This window comes from Henckelia pumila, chromosome 1, assembly GCF_033568475.1.
Source record: "Henckelia pumila isolate YLH828 chromosome 1, ASM3356847v2, whole genome shotgun sequence".
Classification (NCBI taxonomy): Eukaryota; Viridiplantae; Streptophyta; class Magnoliopsida; order Lamiales; family Gesneriaceae; genus Henckelia; species Henckelia pumila.
Window position 1 is genome coordinate 117,579,730 of NC_133120.1, and position 21,283 is coordinate 117,601,012.

At 35.1% G+C, this 21,283-nt stretch overlaps 1 protein-coding gene across 1 annotated transcript; it reads left to right on the forward strand.

Moving 5' to 3' along the window:
- Positions 1-16,164: 16,164 nt before the first annotated feature.
- LOC140874785 (probable leucine-rich repeat receptor-like protein kinase At1g68400) lies at positions 16,165-19,378 on the forward strand. Its single transcript, XM_073278180.1, has 2 exons — positions 16,165-17,587; positions 18,564-19,378. Exons 1-2 carry the CDS (start codon positions 16,252-16,254, stop codon positions 19,229-19,231), a joined length of 2,004 nt encoding a protein of 667 aa, XP_073134281.1. The 5' UTR covers positions 16,165-16,251; the 3' UTR covers positions 19,232-19,378.
- The last annotated feature ends 1,905 nt before the right edge of the window (positions 19,379-21,283 follow it).

Here is a 21,283-nt window from a genome sequence, read left to right on the forward strand (position 1 = left end):
TTTTACTGCTTTATTTACATTACGCATTTATTTACCGCACTTATTATTTGATTGTTTAAGTCTTCCGCTTGCGTACTTGCATAATCGCTTTAAATTGCTAAAGTTGCCAATAGAACTTAAATCCCCCCCATTAGGTTCTAACAAGTGGTATCAAAGCCACCTTTTTTACAAAATATTTTCAAAAAGGCTCTATGGCAAATCTAGCGAGCGACTATGCTCAAGGGCAATCAACAAATCGTCCTCCTCTTTTCAATGGCATAAACTACGGATATTGGAAAAACCGAATGTCCCTATATATCCAATCCGTAGATTATGATCTTTGGAAAGTTACTGTGAAAGGTCCCTACATACCTACTAAAGAGGTTGAGGGTGTCAAAATTCCCAAGGGAATGGACAACTTTTCCAAGGAGGACATGCGATTAATTTCTCAAAATGCTAAAGCCATGAATATTCTTCATTGTTCCTTAGATATGAATGAGTACAACCAGATCTCAATGTACTCATCAGCTAAAGAGATATGGGACAAGTTGGAGATATGCCATGAAGGGACTAATCAAGTAAAAGAGACGAATATCGATCTACTCCAACTCAAATATGAAACATTCGAGATGGAATCAAACGAAGATGTAGATACTATGTTCCGAAGGCTTACTCAAATTATCAATGAGCTAGCCCAACTCGGGGAACAATATCCAACCAAACAAGTGTGGAGGAGAGCTCTACGCGCCTTACCCAAGGAGTGGGATGCCAAGAGGACGGCCATCATCGAGTCAAACAAAGGCGACACCGCATCCTACGATCTTGATCAACTACATGGGACTCTAAAAACCCATGAGATGGAATTATCAACAAGGAAGGAATTAAAAAAAGAAGATACCAAGGCAAAAGGGATTGCTCTATCTAGCCAATCCAAAGAAGATGATGATGATGATGATATGGCGCTCTTCGCAAGAAAGTTCAAACGATTCATGCGAGGAAACAAATTCCAAAAAAAGCCGGATAAGGAAGTTACTTGCTACAACTGTCAACAACAAGGCCACTATGCAAATGAGTGTCCTCTTAAGAAGAAAGTTGACAAGGGAAAGAAAAAAGCACTTCTAGCCACTTGGAGCGATAGCGACGATGACGAGGAGGAAGCCAACATCTGCCTCATGGCTAAAAGTGATGACATCGTCTCCGACGATGATGATGAGGTACCTTCCTATGACGAACTACTACATGCATATAAAAACATGTTTGATATGGCTAAATCTCTTAGAAAAGAAAATAGAAAGCTCAAACATGAATTAGAAACTAAGGAGCATGAAAACCTAAGATTAAAGGATGACATAGCTCACTTAAAAAAATCTTTTGATAAATTCAATGTAAGTAGTAATAACTTGAATAATTTACTAAGCATGCAAAAATGTAGTTTTGATAAGGGTGGAATAGGGTATGGTAAGAAATCTATAGATTTCACTAGTCTAATTGCTAAAGCAAAAATGAGATCACCCCCTGCATGTTCTTACTGTTGTAAAATAGGACATGCTAGAAATAAGTGTAGATCCTTAAAATATCAATATGATAAAAAGATCTATATGAAATGGAGGCCTAAGAGTACTTAACAACTCATCAGTTGGCATTATGAGATCATGATCTAAGGGAGTTCATCATAGACCGGTTTAAATTGTCTTGATGCGACTGGTCTTCCTGATGAACGCTGCTCTGTCCAAGAAAATAGGTTTTTAAAGAGGCATAGCCCTACCTACTACTGGGAGCACTCTTAGAAAGTGGCGATGATGTCGCTATGAGAGACTGAACTCTTGGAAATCTATTTTGTATCTTTCTTTTCTAACATTGTGGACCCAAAAGAACTAAAGGGTACCAAAATCTCTTCTTGTGGGGAAATAAGAAAATTGTTCTCCCTAGCATATGGTATCTAGACAGTGGATGTTCTAGACATATGACGGGGAACAAGGAGCTACTTCAATCAGTCAAACCAAAGGAGAAGGGAACTGTAACCTTTGGAGACAACAGCAAAGGAATCATTGAAGGAATCGGCTCAATAGATATATCTGAATCTTGCTTGATTGATGATGTACTCCTAGTGAAAGGGCTTAAGCATAATCTTCTAAGCATAAGTCAATTGTGCGATAGAGGTTATGAAGTCAAATTCACTCCCCAACACTGCACTATATCACTCACGACTGACAAATCCATAAATTTCAAAGGATATAGAAGTGAAAATGTTTACAAGGTTTCTTTAAATAATTTATCTTTATCAAATATTAAAAGCCTTGTATCCTTGAATGTTGATGACAATATTCTTTGGCATAGACGACTAGGTCATGTTGGTCCTAGTACCATAGAAAAACTTTTTAAACTTGATTTAGTTGTTGGTATGCCAAAACTCAATTTAAAATTAGATTCTATTTGTGATGCATGTCAACTTGGAAAACATACAAGGAAATCTTTTAAAAGCAAAAATTTTATATCAACTTCTATGCCCCTTGAACTTCTTCACCTAGATCTATGTGGTCCCTCGAGGAACGCTAGCCTAGGAGGGAAGCTTTATGCATTTGTCATTGTGGATGATTTCTCACGATTCACGTGGACATTGTTTTTAGCCCACAAAAAATGATGCCTTTGATTATTTTAAAACTTTTGTGAAACGTGTTGAGAATGAGAAAAATCTTTCAATAAAGCAGATCCGTAGTGACCACGGAACTGAATTTCAAAATGAGAGTTTTTCAAACTTTTGTGAAGAGAAAGTCATCGGTCATAATTTTTCTTGTCCTAGGACTCCTCAACAAAACGGGGTCGTTGAGAGGAAAAATAGGACACTTGTGAAGATTGCGAGGACCATGATATGTGAGCATTCTCTACCAAAATATTTTTGGGCTGAAGCAATGAACACTGCCTGTTACATTATCAATCGCGTATCAATAAGACCAATTCTCAAGAAAACTCCATATGAATTATGGAGAGGGAGAAAGCCTAACATTTCTTACTTTCGAGCTTTCGGTTCCAAATGCTACATACATAACAATGGTAAGGACAACCTTAGCAAATTTGATGCCAAATCCGACAAAGGTATCTTTCTCGGATATTCTACCTCAAGTAAGGCCTTTAGAGTTTTTAATAAACGCACTTTACTTGTTGAAGAATCTATGCATGTTATTTTTGATGAATCTATGTCTACTATTGTTCGCACTAACATTGATGATGTAGAATTACTCGAAGAAGAGTTGGCTTCCTCAAGCCTAAATGATATAGATGTTTCCGTTGAGGAAACACCACTTCCGAAGGATTGGACGCTTCACAAAGATCATCCTATGGATTTTATTATTGGAAGTTCTTCGAAGGGAGTAGCCACTCGTTCTTCTCTTAATAATATTTGTAATCATCTTGCCTTTGTTTCGCATGTTGAACCTAAATGCATAGATGATGCTTTGTTAGATGATGCATGGATAATTGCGATGCAAGATGAGTTGAATGAGTTTAAACGCAATGATGTTTGGTTTCTTGTTCCTAGGCCGCATGATAGATCTATTATTGGTACTAAATGGGTGTTTAGGAATAAACTTGACGAGCATGGCACTATCACTAGAAATAAAGCTAGGCTTGTTGCTAAAGGATATAGTCAAGAAGAAGGCATAGATTATGATGAAACTTATGCGCCTGTTGCTAGACTAGAATCTATTCGCATGCTATTTGCTCTTGCTTGCTCTAGAAATTTTAAATTATTTCAAATAGATGTCAAGAGTGCATTTCATAATGGTGAATTGAAAGAGGAGGTGTACATTGAACAACCTGATGGCTTTGTTGATGTATTATTACCTGATCATGTGTATAGACTAAACAAAGCTTTGTATGGTTTGAAACAAGCTCCTCGAGCTTGGTATGAAAAAACTATCAACTTTTCTTATTTCAAATGATTTTTCAAGAGGAAAGATTGATATTACTTTGTTTACCAAACATGACAAAGATGATTTATTAATTGTGCAAATTTATGTTGATGACATAATTTTTGGTTCTACTAATGAAACTCTTTGTCAAGAATTCTCTAAGTTGATGCAGGAACACTTCGAGATGAGTATGATGGGGGAACTTAACTATTTCCTCGGATTACAAATCAAACAGTGCAAGGATGGGTTTTTTGTGAGCCAAAGCAAATACATCAAGGAGATTCTAAAGAAGTTTGGAATGGAGAACACAAAATCATCATCTACACCGATGAGCACAGCAATCAGACTCGACAAGGATGAAAATGGTAAATCTGTTGATCAATCTTCCTTTCGTAGTATGATTGGCTCCTTATTATATGCTACTGCTAGTAGACCGGACATTATGTTTAGTGTTTGTCTGTGTGCACGATTTCAATCATGTCCAAAGGAATCACATTTGTTCGCCTTAAAACGCATTTTTAAATATCTTTCAAATACTCCAAATCTCGGCTTGTGGTATTCGAAAAATTCTTTCTTTGATTTAAAAGCATATTGTGATGCCGACTTTGGTGGATATAAGGTGGACCGTAAAAGCACTAGTGGAACTTGTTTCTTTTTAGGAAACTGTTTAGTTTCTTGGTTTTCAAAGAAGCAAAACTGTGTTGCGTTGTCAACGAACGAAGCCGAATATATGGCTGCCGGTTGTTGTTGTGCGCAAATTCTTTGGATGAAGCATCAATTGCTCGACTATGGCGTCTCTTTTTCAAAAATCCCTATTTTCTGTGACAACACTAGGGCCATATGTCTAACAAAGAATCCGATTCAACATTCGCGCACCAAACATATTGACATTCGTCATCATTTTATTCGTGACCACATCGAACGAAATGAAGTTGAACTTCAATATGTTGACACGACAAATCAAATTAACGATATTTTTACAAAACCACTAGATGAAAATACTTTTATTCGTTTGCGTGGTGAACTTGACATGATTGAGTTGTAATCACTTGTAGGCATAAATTAAAATTTAATGTCATATTAAGGGAGAGCTTAATATTAAATTCGAGCAAATTAATTTTGGATAATACAAATCAATTGTATTTATTTAAAATTAAGAAGCTCACATTTTTATGTGAATTATTTGCTTAAATGTTAAATAAAATAAATTTTAAAGAGTCGAAATCATGCTTTCTTCCTAAGGCAGATCGGAACCACCGATCCAGATCGGAACTTCCGATCTGTATCCCGCCACTTTTCAACTTGCGCGGTAATTTTTCCCTCCAAGATGAGGATCGGAACCACCGATCACGATCGGAAAGTCCGATCCCCATCTGATCCGTCTTTTCAAATTACTTTTTACCGCCTTATCTTTAATTACCGCCTCAGGATCGGAACGTCCGAAGCCTGTTCGGAGCTTCCGATCGACACGTGGCCTTACCTCAGTGGACCGCACGATCGGAACGACCGATCCGGATCGGAGCTTCCAATTGTTCCAACCCCTATAAATATCAGATCTCTCAGTCCGATTTCTTGCACCTAAATTTCTTCTCTTTTCTCTATTTCATCCGATTCCAACCTATAAAAATTCCTGTCAAACACCGTCGCGATCAAGCGAGTTCTAGTCGCCCTATTATTATCCGTGATCCTACACAACCAGCTGTTTCTAGGCCCATTCCTGATGATTATTTGCATCGTCATATTCATCCGGGTCGTATCTTAGATACTACCTACTTGGCCCAATCCCATCTCCTTCTGTTGAACTTAATCAATGCTCAACATTGGGAATCCTTTTTTCAGCCATCTGTCCCCGACCGAATCTTTTCTCCACTGATTCACGAGTTCTATGCAAACCTTGAACTTGAATTAGGGCATGGTAATATCACCATTGCCACGATCGTTCAAGGAAGGCATATCATCTTTTCTTCTGCTGATCTGTCCTCCTGGTTTGATCTTCCCAGGAATGGACCCGGTGAATACTTTTCCCAAACTTGGCCACAAAATGATCCAAACTTTGATCGTAATCTCTTTCTTACTACTATTCTCGGTCGACAAGCCACTGCTGCTGACGATCGAATCCATCTCAAGAGTCTTTGTCCTGATTTTCAAATCATTCAAAAACTCATTACCACATCCATAGTTCCCCGCAGTGGAGACCTCTCCACTTGCAAATATCTGAATTTGTATATCCTTTTTCATATCATCTCCTCTCGACCTTTTAACCTTCCGCGCCTTATTATGCAGACTATGCATCACACGGCAACGACGGCTAAAAATGTTTCCTTTCCTTTTGCCCGGTTTATTAACCGGATTTTGAGTCGTTTTGATATTGATTTTGAGGGGATCCCTTCTCTTGAAATCCAGTCGAGTCATATCATCAACCATCAGTCTATTATCAGGATGGATTTATCTTGGAATCCTGTGTATTCTCGATGGGTTGATGATCCTAGTCGAGCTTTTTCTAGATTTTCTCTTATTTCTGATTTTCATCGAGACTTTTCCTCTCTTCCTCACTCTATCCAAACCAAAGGTTTTCCGACTGGTCCTCCCAACACTGATATTCCATCCTCTTCCAGTTTTGAGGCCTTTGCATCTACAATTGGTGATCTTCCTTTCCAAGCTCCTGAGGTTCCTCCTACACCAATAAACCAATTTCCTAGCGACCAACTCTTCGAGACTCTTCATCGCATTGAGACGAGTATGCACTCTCATTTTATCGAGTTGACTGCTAGAGTTGCCTCTCTGGAGACTCGATTTGATGACTTCGCCGCTCGCTATCCTCCTCTGCAGCATGATGATGACTCTTAGATTTTTATTTTATTTTTATTTGTATTTTTTTCTCTTGCTTTGTACTAAAAATTATTATTGTAATGAAATTGTTGCGTAATTTTAATTCTATGTTTCATTACTTTTTGCTTATCACAAAGGGGAAGAATTAATTGTTAAAATATTAATTGGGATAAAATTTGTTTATCTGATAAAATTTGTTTATCCGTTAAACTCTGTTGCTTATAAAAATTGTTTATGATTATCGTATATTTTATCTCCTGTTTTTAACCAAGTTTTGTGATCATCAAAAAGGGAGAGATTGTTACGCCTTAAACGCATATAAATCTTGAATTATGAGATTAATGTTTTTAATGCATTAACAAGTCTTATTTCTCTATGTTTTGATGATTAACAAAACTAGGTTAAAATGTTACTAATATTTACATTGAGCTTATTACAGAGTTAAAATTTTCAAGATGAATTAAGACTAAATTCATACTCAAGATCAGAAACAAAATTCGAAGAAGTATACTGCTACGAGATCGAAAGCTCCGATTGGAGATCGGAACCTCCGATCATGATCAGAAGCATCTTCGGAAGCTAAGGGTAGATCGGAAGCTCCGATCATGGTTCGGAAGCTCCGATCTAATTCAGGGAGTTTTATATTGTTCGGAATGAAGAACGGAAGCTATGAAGAACAAGTTCGGAAGCTCCGATCTATGATCGGAAGGTCCGATCCTTTTCTAAGAATATTATATTGTTCGGAAGTAGATCGGAGGCAACGAAGTGAAGCAGATAGGAAGCACCGAACGTGATCGGACGTTCCGATCTTGAATGGCCGCCTGATAATCTTGTCCGGAATAGTTTTGCTCGACAACACATTTATTGCGCCGATCGGAAGCTCCAAAGTGAATCGGACGTTCTGATCCAGTACACCCGCGTGTCTCAGAATTCAAATTTCGGAAGCTCCGATGCAGGGATCAGAAGTTTCGATCGATGCAGAATTTTCAGCTATAAAAGGAGGCATTCCGAGGCCATTCAACATATCCCAACAACTTCAAGTCTCTCAATCCTCTCAAGCATTATTCAAGCCATTTGTTGAGCAATTTGTAGCCCCTTTTGAGTGTTCAAAATATATTCACATATCGAGTTGTATACGGGGTTGTAAAATCGAGGGTTGTTTGTTTGTGAGTTGGTTGCTCGGTTTTGTAAACACTTGTGTGTGAAGCCAAGTGTATTTTACGAGTGTTGAGGCTATCTTTGGAGCCCTTAAGGCCAAGAGTGTTGAGTTGTATCGGCGCGGTGATCGTGTCAAGTTGTAAGGCTATCCTTGGAGCCATCAAGGCCAAAACGTTCGAAGTGCTAGTGGATCCTTGGTTACTCGACTTAACCAAGAAGGGAAGACGTAGAAGATTTATCGTCGAACTTCCATAAACATCTCTTATCCCTTTTATTGATTTATTTACATTATGCATTTATTTACCGCACTTATTATTTGATTGTTTAAGTCTTCCGCTTGCGTACTTGCATAATCACTTTAAATTGCTTAAGTTGCCAATAGAACCTAAATCCCCCCCATTAGGTTCTAACACATCTCTTCTTTGAGTTGATAGCAGTTATCCGATGACCTTGTACCTGTCATGACACACAAATTTGAATCATCAAAAACTTTGCATAATTTCTTATCAAATTGCACATGCAAATTATCATCACAAAGTTGTCTTATGCTTATTAAATTTGCAGTTAATCCTTCAACATGAAGCACATTGCGAAGCTTGGGCAGACCAGCAACATCCAGAGTTCCTTTTTCAACAATGTTTCCCTTTGAACCTCCACCATAGGTTACTTTTCCACTTTTCTGTTCAACATAGTCAGTGAGAAACTTTTTGGAACCTGTCATGTGACGAGAGCTACCGCTATCAAAGTACCATGCACCTGAAATATTAGTTCTCAAAGCAGTATAAATCATATGACATTGAATATCAGATTTTGGTACCCAAATATTTCTTACATAAGATCTGTTTCTAGGGATGTTGTGGGGAGGTGTTGGCAACACCTTAGGCAACACCTTCGATGCAGATCTATACCTGTAGTCTTCCTGCAGCCTAAAACAATATGGTTTTATATGACCTGGTCTATGACAGTAATGACAGATGTACTTACGTTTCCTTCTAGATTTTGAAGGGGCAGCAGGCTGTGGCTTTGGTTTTGGAGGATCACTTGGTGAGGACTTTTTGCTTGAGCTTTTTGCACTGCTACTTTTCTTGACAAACACAGGACCTTTCGAACTTTCACCAACCTCAAATATGTTGTTTTCAAAACCTAAAACATCCGTACCATCTCTTCCCATCATGAGTAACGAATCGAGCTTGGAAGTGCTTGAATTAAACTTGGCCAATGTAGCATTTGCTTTTCCGAGTTCTTTCTTCACTTGGCTTAGTTCCATGTCTTTCTTACTCAGCATGACTTCCAGTCTTGACACATCAGCCTTTAGATCAGAATTTTTCTTCGAAAGAATAGTATTCATCTTATTCCTTTCAACCCAATCAGTATGAAGTTCTTCAAACATCATCCGAGCTTCTTCCATAGACATTGTCTCTTCACCTGTATCATTATCACACATGTTATCAGTAATGAAGGATTCAAACAAACTGACCTTTGGGAGATGTTGCGGCCAGGTGTGGCAACACCTAAAGGATTGACTTGAAACTTTTTCTTGCTCTTCAGTAGGGCAGATAAGGCAATATGACTTTCTTCATCTTCTTGTTCTTCTTCTTCAGACTCTCCATCACTCAAGGACGTGTTCATCCCTTTCCTAAGCATGTTGGCACACTCATTTGCATAGTGTCCTAAATCTTGACAAGCATGACATTGAACAGTGTCCAACTTCTTTGACACAAACTTCTTCTTCCCTTCCAACATCAGTCGAGGCTTAGGAGTATCAACAGATTTCCTTGGTGATTGTTCTGGTCCAGTAATCCTTAAAGGCTTGTTAGAGAACATTGGAGCCTTGAGTTTTTGATCCGTCTTTCTTGACTTTTTCATCTTCTTCAGATAATCATTGAATTTCCTAGTCATAGGAGAGATCGAATCATCTTCCAAGTCAGATTGATGAACTTCTTGATGAAATTGAACATACTCCTCGTATGAGGGTTTCGAGGCTTGAAGGGCTATTGATTTTCCTTTATCATTATCTTGTTCTGAATTGTTCATCTCAAAAACTTGAAGGATGCTAATCAGTTCAGTCATCTTCATCTTTGAAGTGTCTTTAATTTCTTCAAGCGCCCAAATCTTCCCATTAAATCTTTTAGGCAAGGATCGAAGAACCTTGTTCACCATAGTTTCACTAGCAATAGGTCCTCCAAGAGCATGTACCTCTGTAGCTATCTCCCTAAGTTTCTTATCATAATCAGTAATAGATTCATTCTCATCCATCCTGATATTTTCAAATCTTGCGTTTAACAATCTCAATCTTGTTCTTCTCATGCTATCAGTCCCTTCACAGTGTTCTTGAAGAGCATCCCATGCATCCTTAGCAACAGTGCAATCAGCTATGATTCCATACATCCTCATATCAACAGTTGCAAAAATTTCATTGAGTGCTTTAGCATTGTAGCTTGAACTTTGTGTTTCCTCGGCAGTCAAGTTTCTTCTTGCTTGATGATGTAGTCTCCATCTTCATCTAGCGTCTTTGGAGGAGTCCAACCAGTCAGAATAATTTTCCAAGCAAGAACATCCATAGCCTTAATATTATATCGCATTCTATTCTTCCATAGTGCGTAATTCGTGCCATCAAGGACCGGAGGTTTCAGGAACGAGTTCGCAACAGACGATGAGTCCATCTTATTCCCTGTAATAAAATAAACAAACCAAGATCAGTTCTTAGTGTATCAAGAAATGGCTCTGATGCCACTTGTAAGGGAATAGGGGTTGCACATAAACTGTTTGAGGTGTTGTCACAAGATGTTGACCACACCTACAATAACACCTTGAGTAACTTGCAGCGGAATAAAATTAAAGCGTAAATAAAATAAATAAGCAACCAAATAAATAGAATCAATATGATTTAAGCAAGAGTATAAAATACTCTTGCAGCGCCTCAGGGCAAAACTTCACTAGAAAAAAAATCAAAGAGTTTTACAAACCCTAACACTAGTGATTATTGTAAAATTCAATTTCTCAAAACAATCGAGAAAATAAACCATAAAAATAACTCCTAAAAATTCTATTCAAGATATAATAAATAAAATAGAGTAAGGAGTTAAAAATCTTGATGCAAAAAACTTGTATAGTCGAAACACTCTTCAATCAATGATCTTCAAGTGTTCTTCAAGCATCAAGTAACCTTGACCGATTTGAGCTTTCAAAGATCTTCAATCCTTCTGCCAATGTACGTGTATGAAACTCTTGGAAAATTTCACGGTCTCTCTCTATCTCTCCTTTCTTGTAAACGCCTATCTCAAATAAATAGACCAAGAATCCTTCTTCAATATATTTTCTTGTAGGCGTAGGATTCCTTTGATTTGATCATATCAAATCTACACAAATAAAGAAAGATAAATATTAGATATGACATGTTAAATATTCTAATCAGCTTATCAATATCGCAAATAAAAAATAAATCACATAAATAAAGATTACTTCATGTCCAAAAAAAGCAAAAGATATTTAATAAACTTTTTTTCAAAATAGGATGATTTTAAGGAATAAAATATTCCTTTCAAAAGTGATCATATCGTGAAGCATAATTTTGTGTATCAGTCATGTATTATATCGTTTGGAACTTTGGATCGTGAAGCGAAATAAGAAAGATTTATAATATATTTAATTAATACAATAAAAGATATGAATAACACGATAAATTTTAACTGCCACCACCCGAACACTTTAAAAATTTGAGGATGTAAAATTCTTATTTTTCGCAAGAAACACTTGCAAGTATTAAGATGACAAATTCTAATTTAACAGTAGAAATAGTGAGTTTTTCTTTTAAATATTTCCCTATCATATAATACAATATATGAAATAGCTCATCATATGATTTAGACAATCAAGAGTGTGAAAGATTTTGAAATATTATTGGCAGAAGACATGAAATTGAGTCAATCATAGCTTCATGTGTTGCTTTCAGTTTCGAGGATTCCTAAAGATAATGGACGCTTTATTATGGGACACTAGCAAATCAATGGATCTTCATTATTTCATGGGCTCTGGGATGTGTTAAAGTTAAATATATATATTTTTTTGTTTTATGATTTACATCTTGCCATTTAATAAAGCATCAACCCTTTATAATAACTGATTTGGTAATTTATATGTGTAGATTAAAATATCATTCAATTTTATTTATTGATAAAAATAATTGAATGACAATATAATAATTTACATGACTGATTTTAAATCCAATTTCTCATCTCAAGTCCCATGTTCTCTCCACTTTTCCCACTATCCTTTATTTTCTATACATTATATAAAGTACACACAAGACAAATCAATCTGATTCATATCTATAGTAAAAAATTAATAGTTTTCGACATAAAAAATAATATTTTTCATGGATCGTGCGTGTCGAGTCGGATATTCGTATAATAAAATTGACACGTAAGACGATCTCATATATATATATATATATATATATATATATATGTATATATATATTTAGAAAAATACTCAATCCCAAACCATTTTTCTCTTGGATGACTAATAATTAATTACCTCATAGATAAATAATTGAGGAATTATCATTATTTTGTATATAACTAGCTAGATATTTCTTTAACCAATTTGATATTCAAGAATATAACAAAATTGTTTGTGTGTCGTAGGGTGTAAGAGAAAATAACTAGAATACTTTCAGAATGTATTTTTGTACGCGCGCACACAGACATATAATTAAAAATGTGTAGCTAAATGACATATATATATAATAAGTTAACAGCATATTCATAACTATTTAATAATTTAACAGCCTTGTCCAATAAATATTAAATATATTAATTACTGGATTTTTTTATAATATATAATTTATTTATATGTTGTATATACAAAATAACTAGCAATATATGCAACTGCTCTGAGCACAATAATAATTATGACACCTGATAGATATTACACAAAATATAAATGAGCATTATTGCCAGCTTTTTTCCGTTATCAGTCACAGGTGCACCTCCCTCTTTGTGGTCCATCACATTTGTACCTTTGGGACAAATTTACCCTTTTGTCCATTCCCCCACGAACTTGGCATTATGCCTGTCTCCTGCCGAGCCCGGAGTGTATTATTAGAAGTGATTTTATGAGTGTTTTTGCTTCAATAAAGAGACTGGTGGTCATAACCCAAATTAGTATGGATCATTAGAATCAAGTCTAATATTTAATCGATGAAGTTTATTATTATTTTTTGAATGAAAGATGTATCAACCAGAAAATCAAACAAAAGGGATCAGTGAGGAAATAACTAGAGCTATCATACATGATCAAAATTAGGGATGAGAAAAAATATCAAAATGTCGAAATATCGTATCGAAAAAATACCGAATTTACCGAATTTTCGGTATGATAACGGTATGACATTTTAAAATTTCAGTATATACGGTATTCCGAAATACCGAAATTATTGTTAAAAAATAAAAATATATAATATTTATAAACAATAAATTAAAATTTTTTTAAAAAATATAAGATTTTTTTCGGTATAAAACGGTATATCGGTATACCATAAAATTTCGGTATAATCGGTATGTTATTTATATGTACCAAAAATTTTGGTATACCGATTTGTATGTCATCCCTAATCAAAATACCGAATTTTTGGCATATTGTACCGAAATTTTTTTCGATATACATACATTTTTTCGGTATAAATAACGAATTTTTTTCGATATCTATACGGTATCAATATGGTTTTTTTCATACCAAAATTTCGGAATTTTGCTATCGGTATCGGTATGAATTTTTTTCATACTAATATTTTTAGTACGATATACCGAAAAACCACCCCTAAAAATAACAAAAGAAGGAAGCGAGTGAGCAACACCATTATACATAAGTGTTCATTTTGGCATTTCAAGTTTTCGCTATTAGCTTTTGTTTTTGAGTTGGGTTGACTTGAGCGTCAAAGAGAATTTTGTTGGGTAAACTTCGACGCATCCGACATTCACTATTTTTCTGTGCTTGGATCCAACACTCTCAATCCCCTCGATATTGCACGTTTCAAGCGACGTATTATTTTGGCCACATGAAAGATGACAGATCGTCGTCCATTAGGTTTAGTAGATCTATCGATCTTAATCCTAATCCGGTTCAAATTAAGTCTCAAATTTATTCGATCAAGTTGGATGATATCGACTCCGGAGCCCCTCCATTTCACTTCATAACTCTAGCTACTATTATTGTTTCTTGTATGGGTTTTCAGATATCGGATGTAGCGAGGATACACAAACAAAAAAATTGCATCCTGATTTAGATAGGATGACATACAAAAATAGAATGGAATTGATAGTTTTTTGTTTTTTTTAAAGGGTATAGTTGGGAGAGGATTTGTCATGTCTCTCCCAATTTATAGCACTCCTTTTCATAGAAAGTGGCAAACATGGATTGCCAGTGTCTTCCCCAACCCTACTACATTGAACACCGGTACGACCAGCTTATATGGCTTTTGGTTTTTCATGTTTAATCGTGGAAGAAAAAAAATGATGATTTAATTAATTCCCATATAATTGATTATTTTCATAAATTAAGTACTAATTTTTTTTCAAAATATCGAATAACTTGTCAATTCGATCCTATTTCAATTATTACTTTTTTTTTTGTAATCAGAAATATGGAATAACTTGAAGAAATCAAAGTTTGGAATCATTTTTTATACACATTTGGGACCGTTGGGTTCAAGTAGTTCAATTGATTGGATTATTTTGTCATTTCGATTCATTCATGTCAGTTTGTAAGAATTCAATATTTCATACATTTGGGCGAAAATTAACCACTTGATTGTGAAATATCTGGTATAATACATAAGATATTGTTTTTTTTTTTTAAAAAAAAAACTATAAAAGATAATTTTTTATGATAATGAAATCCACAACCGTTATTTTTTGATGCTCTTTGTTACGTAAAATATTAGTCAAGCACTCACCTATTCCTACAACTAGACACTAAGGCACCGTTTTGTTCACCATATTACTAATATATGTATAACTCATTTCATCTCATCCCACGTTCTTCTCATCATATTATTTATCCATATATTAACTATTTATTTTACATCAATCAAATCATTAATTATTTATCTTATATCAATCAAATCATTAAATTTAAATTACTATATTATCCCTTATAAATAATAAAATTTTTATTTTATTTATTGTTAAAAGGACAAAATAGTTATTTAACATTTTTATATAAAATTTAATCAATCAAATCAAATAAACTATAATCTATCAATCAAATCCAATACTATTTTAATTATCATTTCTTATTTATTTTTATTACATTATATTATTTATTTATATATTACTTATACCATACCCCAAATCAAACGATGCCTAAGAGAAAAACAACATAATTTTAATGCAATAAAGAAGAATGTGGTCTATGTAATGTAATTATTTTCAACATTTAATGCATTAATTCAATAATTAAGTAACGTTATAATTAACTAACATTTCAGTCAGCTATGGACTCCATTTCTCAAGGACCCATCAATAGTGTACAAACTCTAACATTTCATCTCCTCGGCTAGAGAATGTAGGCCGGAGTAAACCACCAAACTTAATGCTCAACAATATGTATGCAGCAGTTTTTCTAGATCCTTCTTGCATGGGCTATGGATATATTGTAAGGGATTCTCGTGGTTTAGTCATTCATGTTTGTGTTTGTCAAAATTTTTTGGAGGTTATCAACCGTTAACTGTGGAAACTCTTTGTATTCGAGAGACTCTTACTTGCTAAAGAACATCAATCTCTCGAACATAATTCTTGAGTCAGATGCGTTGGTAACTATTGATGTTATAAAGACATCGTCGATGGATGCTTCGAGAATGGGTTTGATTCTAAAAGATCATAGATTTTTTGTTTTGGAACTACCTTTGGCTTTTGTTTCTTATCTTTTGTCAACGAACTAAGCGATCAAAAGACGACTAGTTTTTTGAGTAGTTGTGAAGGACAAGTTTTGCTCTGACCTTCTTTAATTTATGATGTATTTTTTTACGACTTAATGCAACTAATCTTGTTTTTATTAAACAAATACTACAAATGTCGTTTTATTCAAAAGCGAGTTTTCTTAACCAAAGAATTTTATCAAAGCATGGAACTGCAGTCAGAAAAAAAAAATTCTCAAAGGAATAATATTTAAGTTTTTTTTAAAATAAAGTGGTCACTTTATTATTTCTTCACTAATCTCACTTTCCATTCTTCACCCCTCTTTCTGTTGGATATAGATATATTATATAGTATGATATCAATATATAAATTCTCTCCACAATCCTCACCTGCAAAACAGCCTTCACTCTCTCTCTCTAACACTCATTCACACAGTCAAGCACACATCTTTACCAACAATGGCAGCAAACCCTTTAATGGCCGCGGCCTTCTTCCTCCTCCTCCTCATTCACTGCGCCGCCGCAGTGAGAAATTCCGACATCCAACCCCTTCTTCTGTTTAAATCCGTTGCTGACCCCAACGACGCCGTTCTGACCTCCTGGAATTCTTCAACCGACCCATGCAGGAGCTCGTGGGTCGGGGTTTCATGCCTTCGTAACCGGGTTACCCGTTTGGTTCTTGAGAACTTCGGCTTCAATGGCACCTTCCCGCATTCCCTCACTCTTTTGACTCAGCTCCGGGTTCTGAGCTTGAAGGTAAACGGGTTCTCGGGTCCCATTCCGGATCTTTCGAGCCTCACCAGTCTCAAACTGCTCTTCGTTTCTCACAACAAGTTCTCTGGCGAGTTCCCGGTTTCAGTCGTCTCGCTCACCAAACTATATCGCCTCGATCTGTCTTACAACAATTTTTCGGGTGGCATTCCTTTGGGCTTAAACCAGTTGACGCATTTGCTGACGTTGAAGCTGGAAGAGAACTTGTTCACGGGTCCTATTTCGGGTTTGAGCCTGCCGAATCTGCAGGATTTTAACGTTTCCGGTAATAGGCTAACGGGGGAGATTCCCGTTTCTCTGGCTGGTTTTTCGGCATCATCGTTTTTGAATAACCCCGTTCTTTGTGGGCCGCCGTTGGAGAAATGTAAAGTGGTCTCCAGCGACCCAAGCCGCTCCGGCGGGGCAATGGCGTCGCCGCTGAGCCCGAGGACGACTGTAGCGTCATCTCCGACGGCAATGCCGATGGAAACTAGGCCACCAATTAAATCTGGAAATAATCATCGGAACAAAATCAGCTCGTTGGCCATAATAGTCATAATACTCGGCGATGTTTTGGTTCTGGGATTGGTTTCCTTGCTTCTGTACTGCTATTTCTGGCGAAATTATTCCCACAAACTGCTTTCTCGAAAGAACAGCGGGTCAGACGCAGAGAAAATAGTGTACTCCTCGAGTCCATACCCAAATCCTGCACAGCAGGGGAATGAGAGGGGCAAAATGGTGTTCTTTGACGGAGAGAGGAGGTTTGAACTGGAGGATTTACTGCGGGCTTCAGCCGAAATGCTTGGAAAAGGCGGATTCGGGACAGCTTATAAGGCTATATTGGATGATGGGAATGTGGTGGCAGTGAAGAGATTGAAAGATTTGAATGTGAATGGGAAGAAGGAATTTGAGCAGCAAATGGAGATTCTGGGGAGGCTTAGGCACTCAAATTTGGTGAGCTTGAAGGCTTACTATTTTGCTAGGGATGAGAAGTTGCTTGTCTACGATTACATGCCCAATGGAAACTTGTTTTGGCTGCTCCATGGTAAGTTTTTCTACCTCTCATACCATTCTGAATGTGCAGATTTGAAATAAATTTTGTTGAGAAATTTGTATGCATGTATTTTAATGTAACTTGCCTGAGTTCTTCTTGAAAATGCAATTTAGCTCTCTTGGTTGAATTCTAGACCTGCTTTGCTTCAATCAAGTAGAGGAAGATGATAGTTGTCTTTCAAAACTTGTTGGAGACTAAGAAATTTTTTTTGTACCTTTTGAATTGATCATACTAGTTAAGCTTTTGGTACTACAAAGTTATGATCTTGATACGTACCTATGGGTCATGGGGAGATGATAAGCTGCTTGATATGATATGTTTTTTCATTTCACTCTCATGTTGTCGAAATTGGCTTTACAAGATAATTGATAGTTGCCACACAGTGTTATGTTTCAGCAATTCAGTCTATATACTTTGGACTCAAGATGTTTCTAAAAATATCCTATTATTAGACTGAACAGTAGGCATATTTCTGTAGGAAAAAAGTTAAAAATTTTGATCGAGGGGTTAGTTGTCTTTGCTTATGTTGTGTAGCTATTCTTGTTCTTTCTTCATGGCATCTTATAAGGTTAGTGTTCCACTTTATTGGGCATCGTGGTCTTGTTTGAAACCCCCCTTGATAGCTGAATCTTGCCTCATTCTTGGAAACTTCTGCTGTTTGATTCGCCTCGCCCTGTATGGAACAATTAAGGCAAGCATTTTAGTTTGTTTCAAAATTACATGTAACCTTTGTCTGCCTGGGCTTGCCTGAAACACCTTTCCTGGTAGCCGTTGATTTGGGGGTTTTATTTATTGTGTGCACAACCCCTATAGTTATTATCCACAGTTATTTGGCCGTTTGTTCTCATGCTTTTTGATGGGGTCGGATATCCCAAGAACCATGTTGCAGCCGTTACTACGTAATAAATGAGATACCTTGGTTCATCATGCATCATTGTTTTTGTGTGTGTGTGTGAATGTTTTACAGGCAACAGAGGGCCCGGAAGAACACCATTAGACTGGACCACAAGATTGAAGATAGCAGCTGGAGCAGCTCGAGGATTGGCCTTCATTCATAACCCATGCAAGTCCCTTAAACTTACACATGGTAACATCAAATCTACGAACATTCTTATCGACAAAGCTGGCAATGCCAGAGTATCCGATTTCGGCCTCTCTGTCTTTGCCTCACCTTCTCTGGTCCCAAAATCCAATGGCTACCGTTCCCCGGAAGCAGCTCTTGATGGTCGTAAACTAAACCAAAAATCTGATGTTTATTCGTTCGGAGTACTGTTATTAGAGCTGCTGACAGGAAAATCCCCCTCAGCTGTTGAAAATAATGGTCCTGCCTCGGGTTACAGTGGGGTTGTTGATTTACCTAGGTGGGTTCAGTCTGTCGTTAGAGAAGAATGGACGGCTGAGGTGTTCGATTTGGAGCTTATGAGGTATAAAGACATCGAAGAAGAAATGGTGGGGCTGTTGCAGATAGCATTGTCTTGTACACAAGCTACCCCTGATCAAAGGCCGAAGATGGACTATGTGTTGAAAATGATAGAAGAGTTGAGGGGATTGGAGGTGTCTCCTTCTCGTGAAAATCTCGATTCGGTTTCAGAATCGCCCTCGGTTTCTGAAGACACTTGCAGAGTGAGCGAATGAACAACTATCAATGCCTTGCCGGATAACTTGTTTCCACTGGTTCGGGGTCGGGTTTTGTGCATTTACTTGGTTTAGATCAGATGTCTAGTTGCATTTGGTTTAGAGCTAGGAAATAATTTATAACTTGGTTTATCAAATTTTTTTGCTCTAGTGTGATATTATATATAATTAGTATTCCACCCGTGCGATGGATGGCGTATTATTTTTATTAATTAGTTGTAAAAAATTAGTGTTTGAATAAATAATTAAAATAAAAATAAATTAAGATTAAATTTAGATAAAAAGATTTGAAATATATGAATTTAAATTTATTTTCATTGTTTAGATAACTTACACACACAAAAAAAAAAAAATTCAAAATCATCTTTATATTAATTTACACTAATGTTTTCATAACCGAACGCTGATCGAATCGGTATTCTTAAAAAAATGATCCGACCGATCATACACTATAATTGAGTTAATCACAATGGATTTCAAATCCTTAGAATATTGAAATCATTTGAAATTCATTGTTTTCAAATCCTTAGAATATTGAAATCATTTGAAATTCATTGTTGTTAGAGAATGTTGACATATATTATAAGCGCTTAAATTTTTTTTTTAAAAAAAACATTTTTTAAGATGTTGAAATAAGTTGTTTACCATCTTATAAGATCAGTTTTTTGAAAAATTTTTTGTTTCACCACTACTTTTTTTTAGAAAGATCTTATTTACTTTAATTTTCCATATTATCTTTGTATATTTTGTTAAATGTCCTTCACCCATTATTTCTTGATAAACAACACAACTATTAAAAGTAAAAATTTAATTTTACTTGATCACAATAAAGTTTATTTTAAATTTTGTTTAAATTCAATCGTATTGTTATATATATTTTAAAATATTTATATAAAATAGTCTATCACTAATAATATCAACTATTTTTATAAAATATCTTCTACGTAGATCTATATATGCATCAAAACAACCACTTTATTCAAAGCAAAAATTAATATTTTTTTTGATAAATAAAAATACTATTTTAAAATTTGTTTAAATTTAATCATATTTTTATCTATATTTTAAAATTTTTAGATTAAATAGTCTATTAATAATAATATCATATTTTCATATAAAAAAAATAAGTATTATCATAATTTATAATTTTAAATTCGATCATATTTTTATTTGTATTTTAAAATTAAATGATAATGTCTCTATTATCTTTGGAAATAAATTTTGAGCAAGACGTTAGGGATAATATCATCCGACCCTCCCATGCGTCAACATCCCCTATGCAAAATCAAAATGCTAATATCTCTTCGAACTTTAAAAATTTTATCTTACAACAATTATATCCAAACATTCACATACTTATCATGTGGACGACTCTTTTATAGATCGACTATTTATTTTATTGTATTTCTAATGTACCAAAAATTTTAGCACTATCCCAAAATTATATTTGGATGTAAAATATTTGTTCATATAAAATAAATTTTCGTGTCAACTATATTATAACAAGATTAAAATAATTTTAGAATTTAATATTTTATATTTTCTTTTATTGCATTTTATTTTGTTTCGTTAAAAAAATAATGGTATTGCAAGAAAAGTATATTATGGGGAAAACATTTTGGTCAAGATTCATCTGCTGCACATCACTCTATGCTACATATATTAAATGGTTGACACATGTATCTTTGATTGATTTAATAAAAAATTTTATTTTATGAATATTTTTATTTTCTATTTTCTAGCAAGCAAAATCTTAGTATTCTACCCATTTATTTCCCTACCTATTTACCAAATCAATCAAAAGAAATTCATATTTCCCATATTTGAAATATTTATGTACACCAACTTAAAACATAATAATTAGAAATTTAAAGTATATATATGTTAGGATCGAAAACGGTGTGTACAGGGGGTTAATACTACTTTTAAATATTTTGAACTACAATAGATCGGTTCTTGAAATATTGAGTACCGATGAATTAAATCGAGTTTGGTTTTCAAACAAAATGAAAGAAACTCGAAATAATATCAACTATTTTTATAAAATATCTT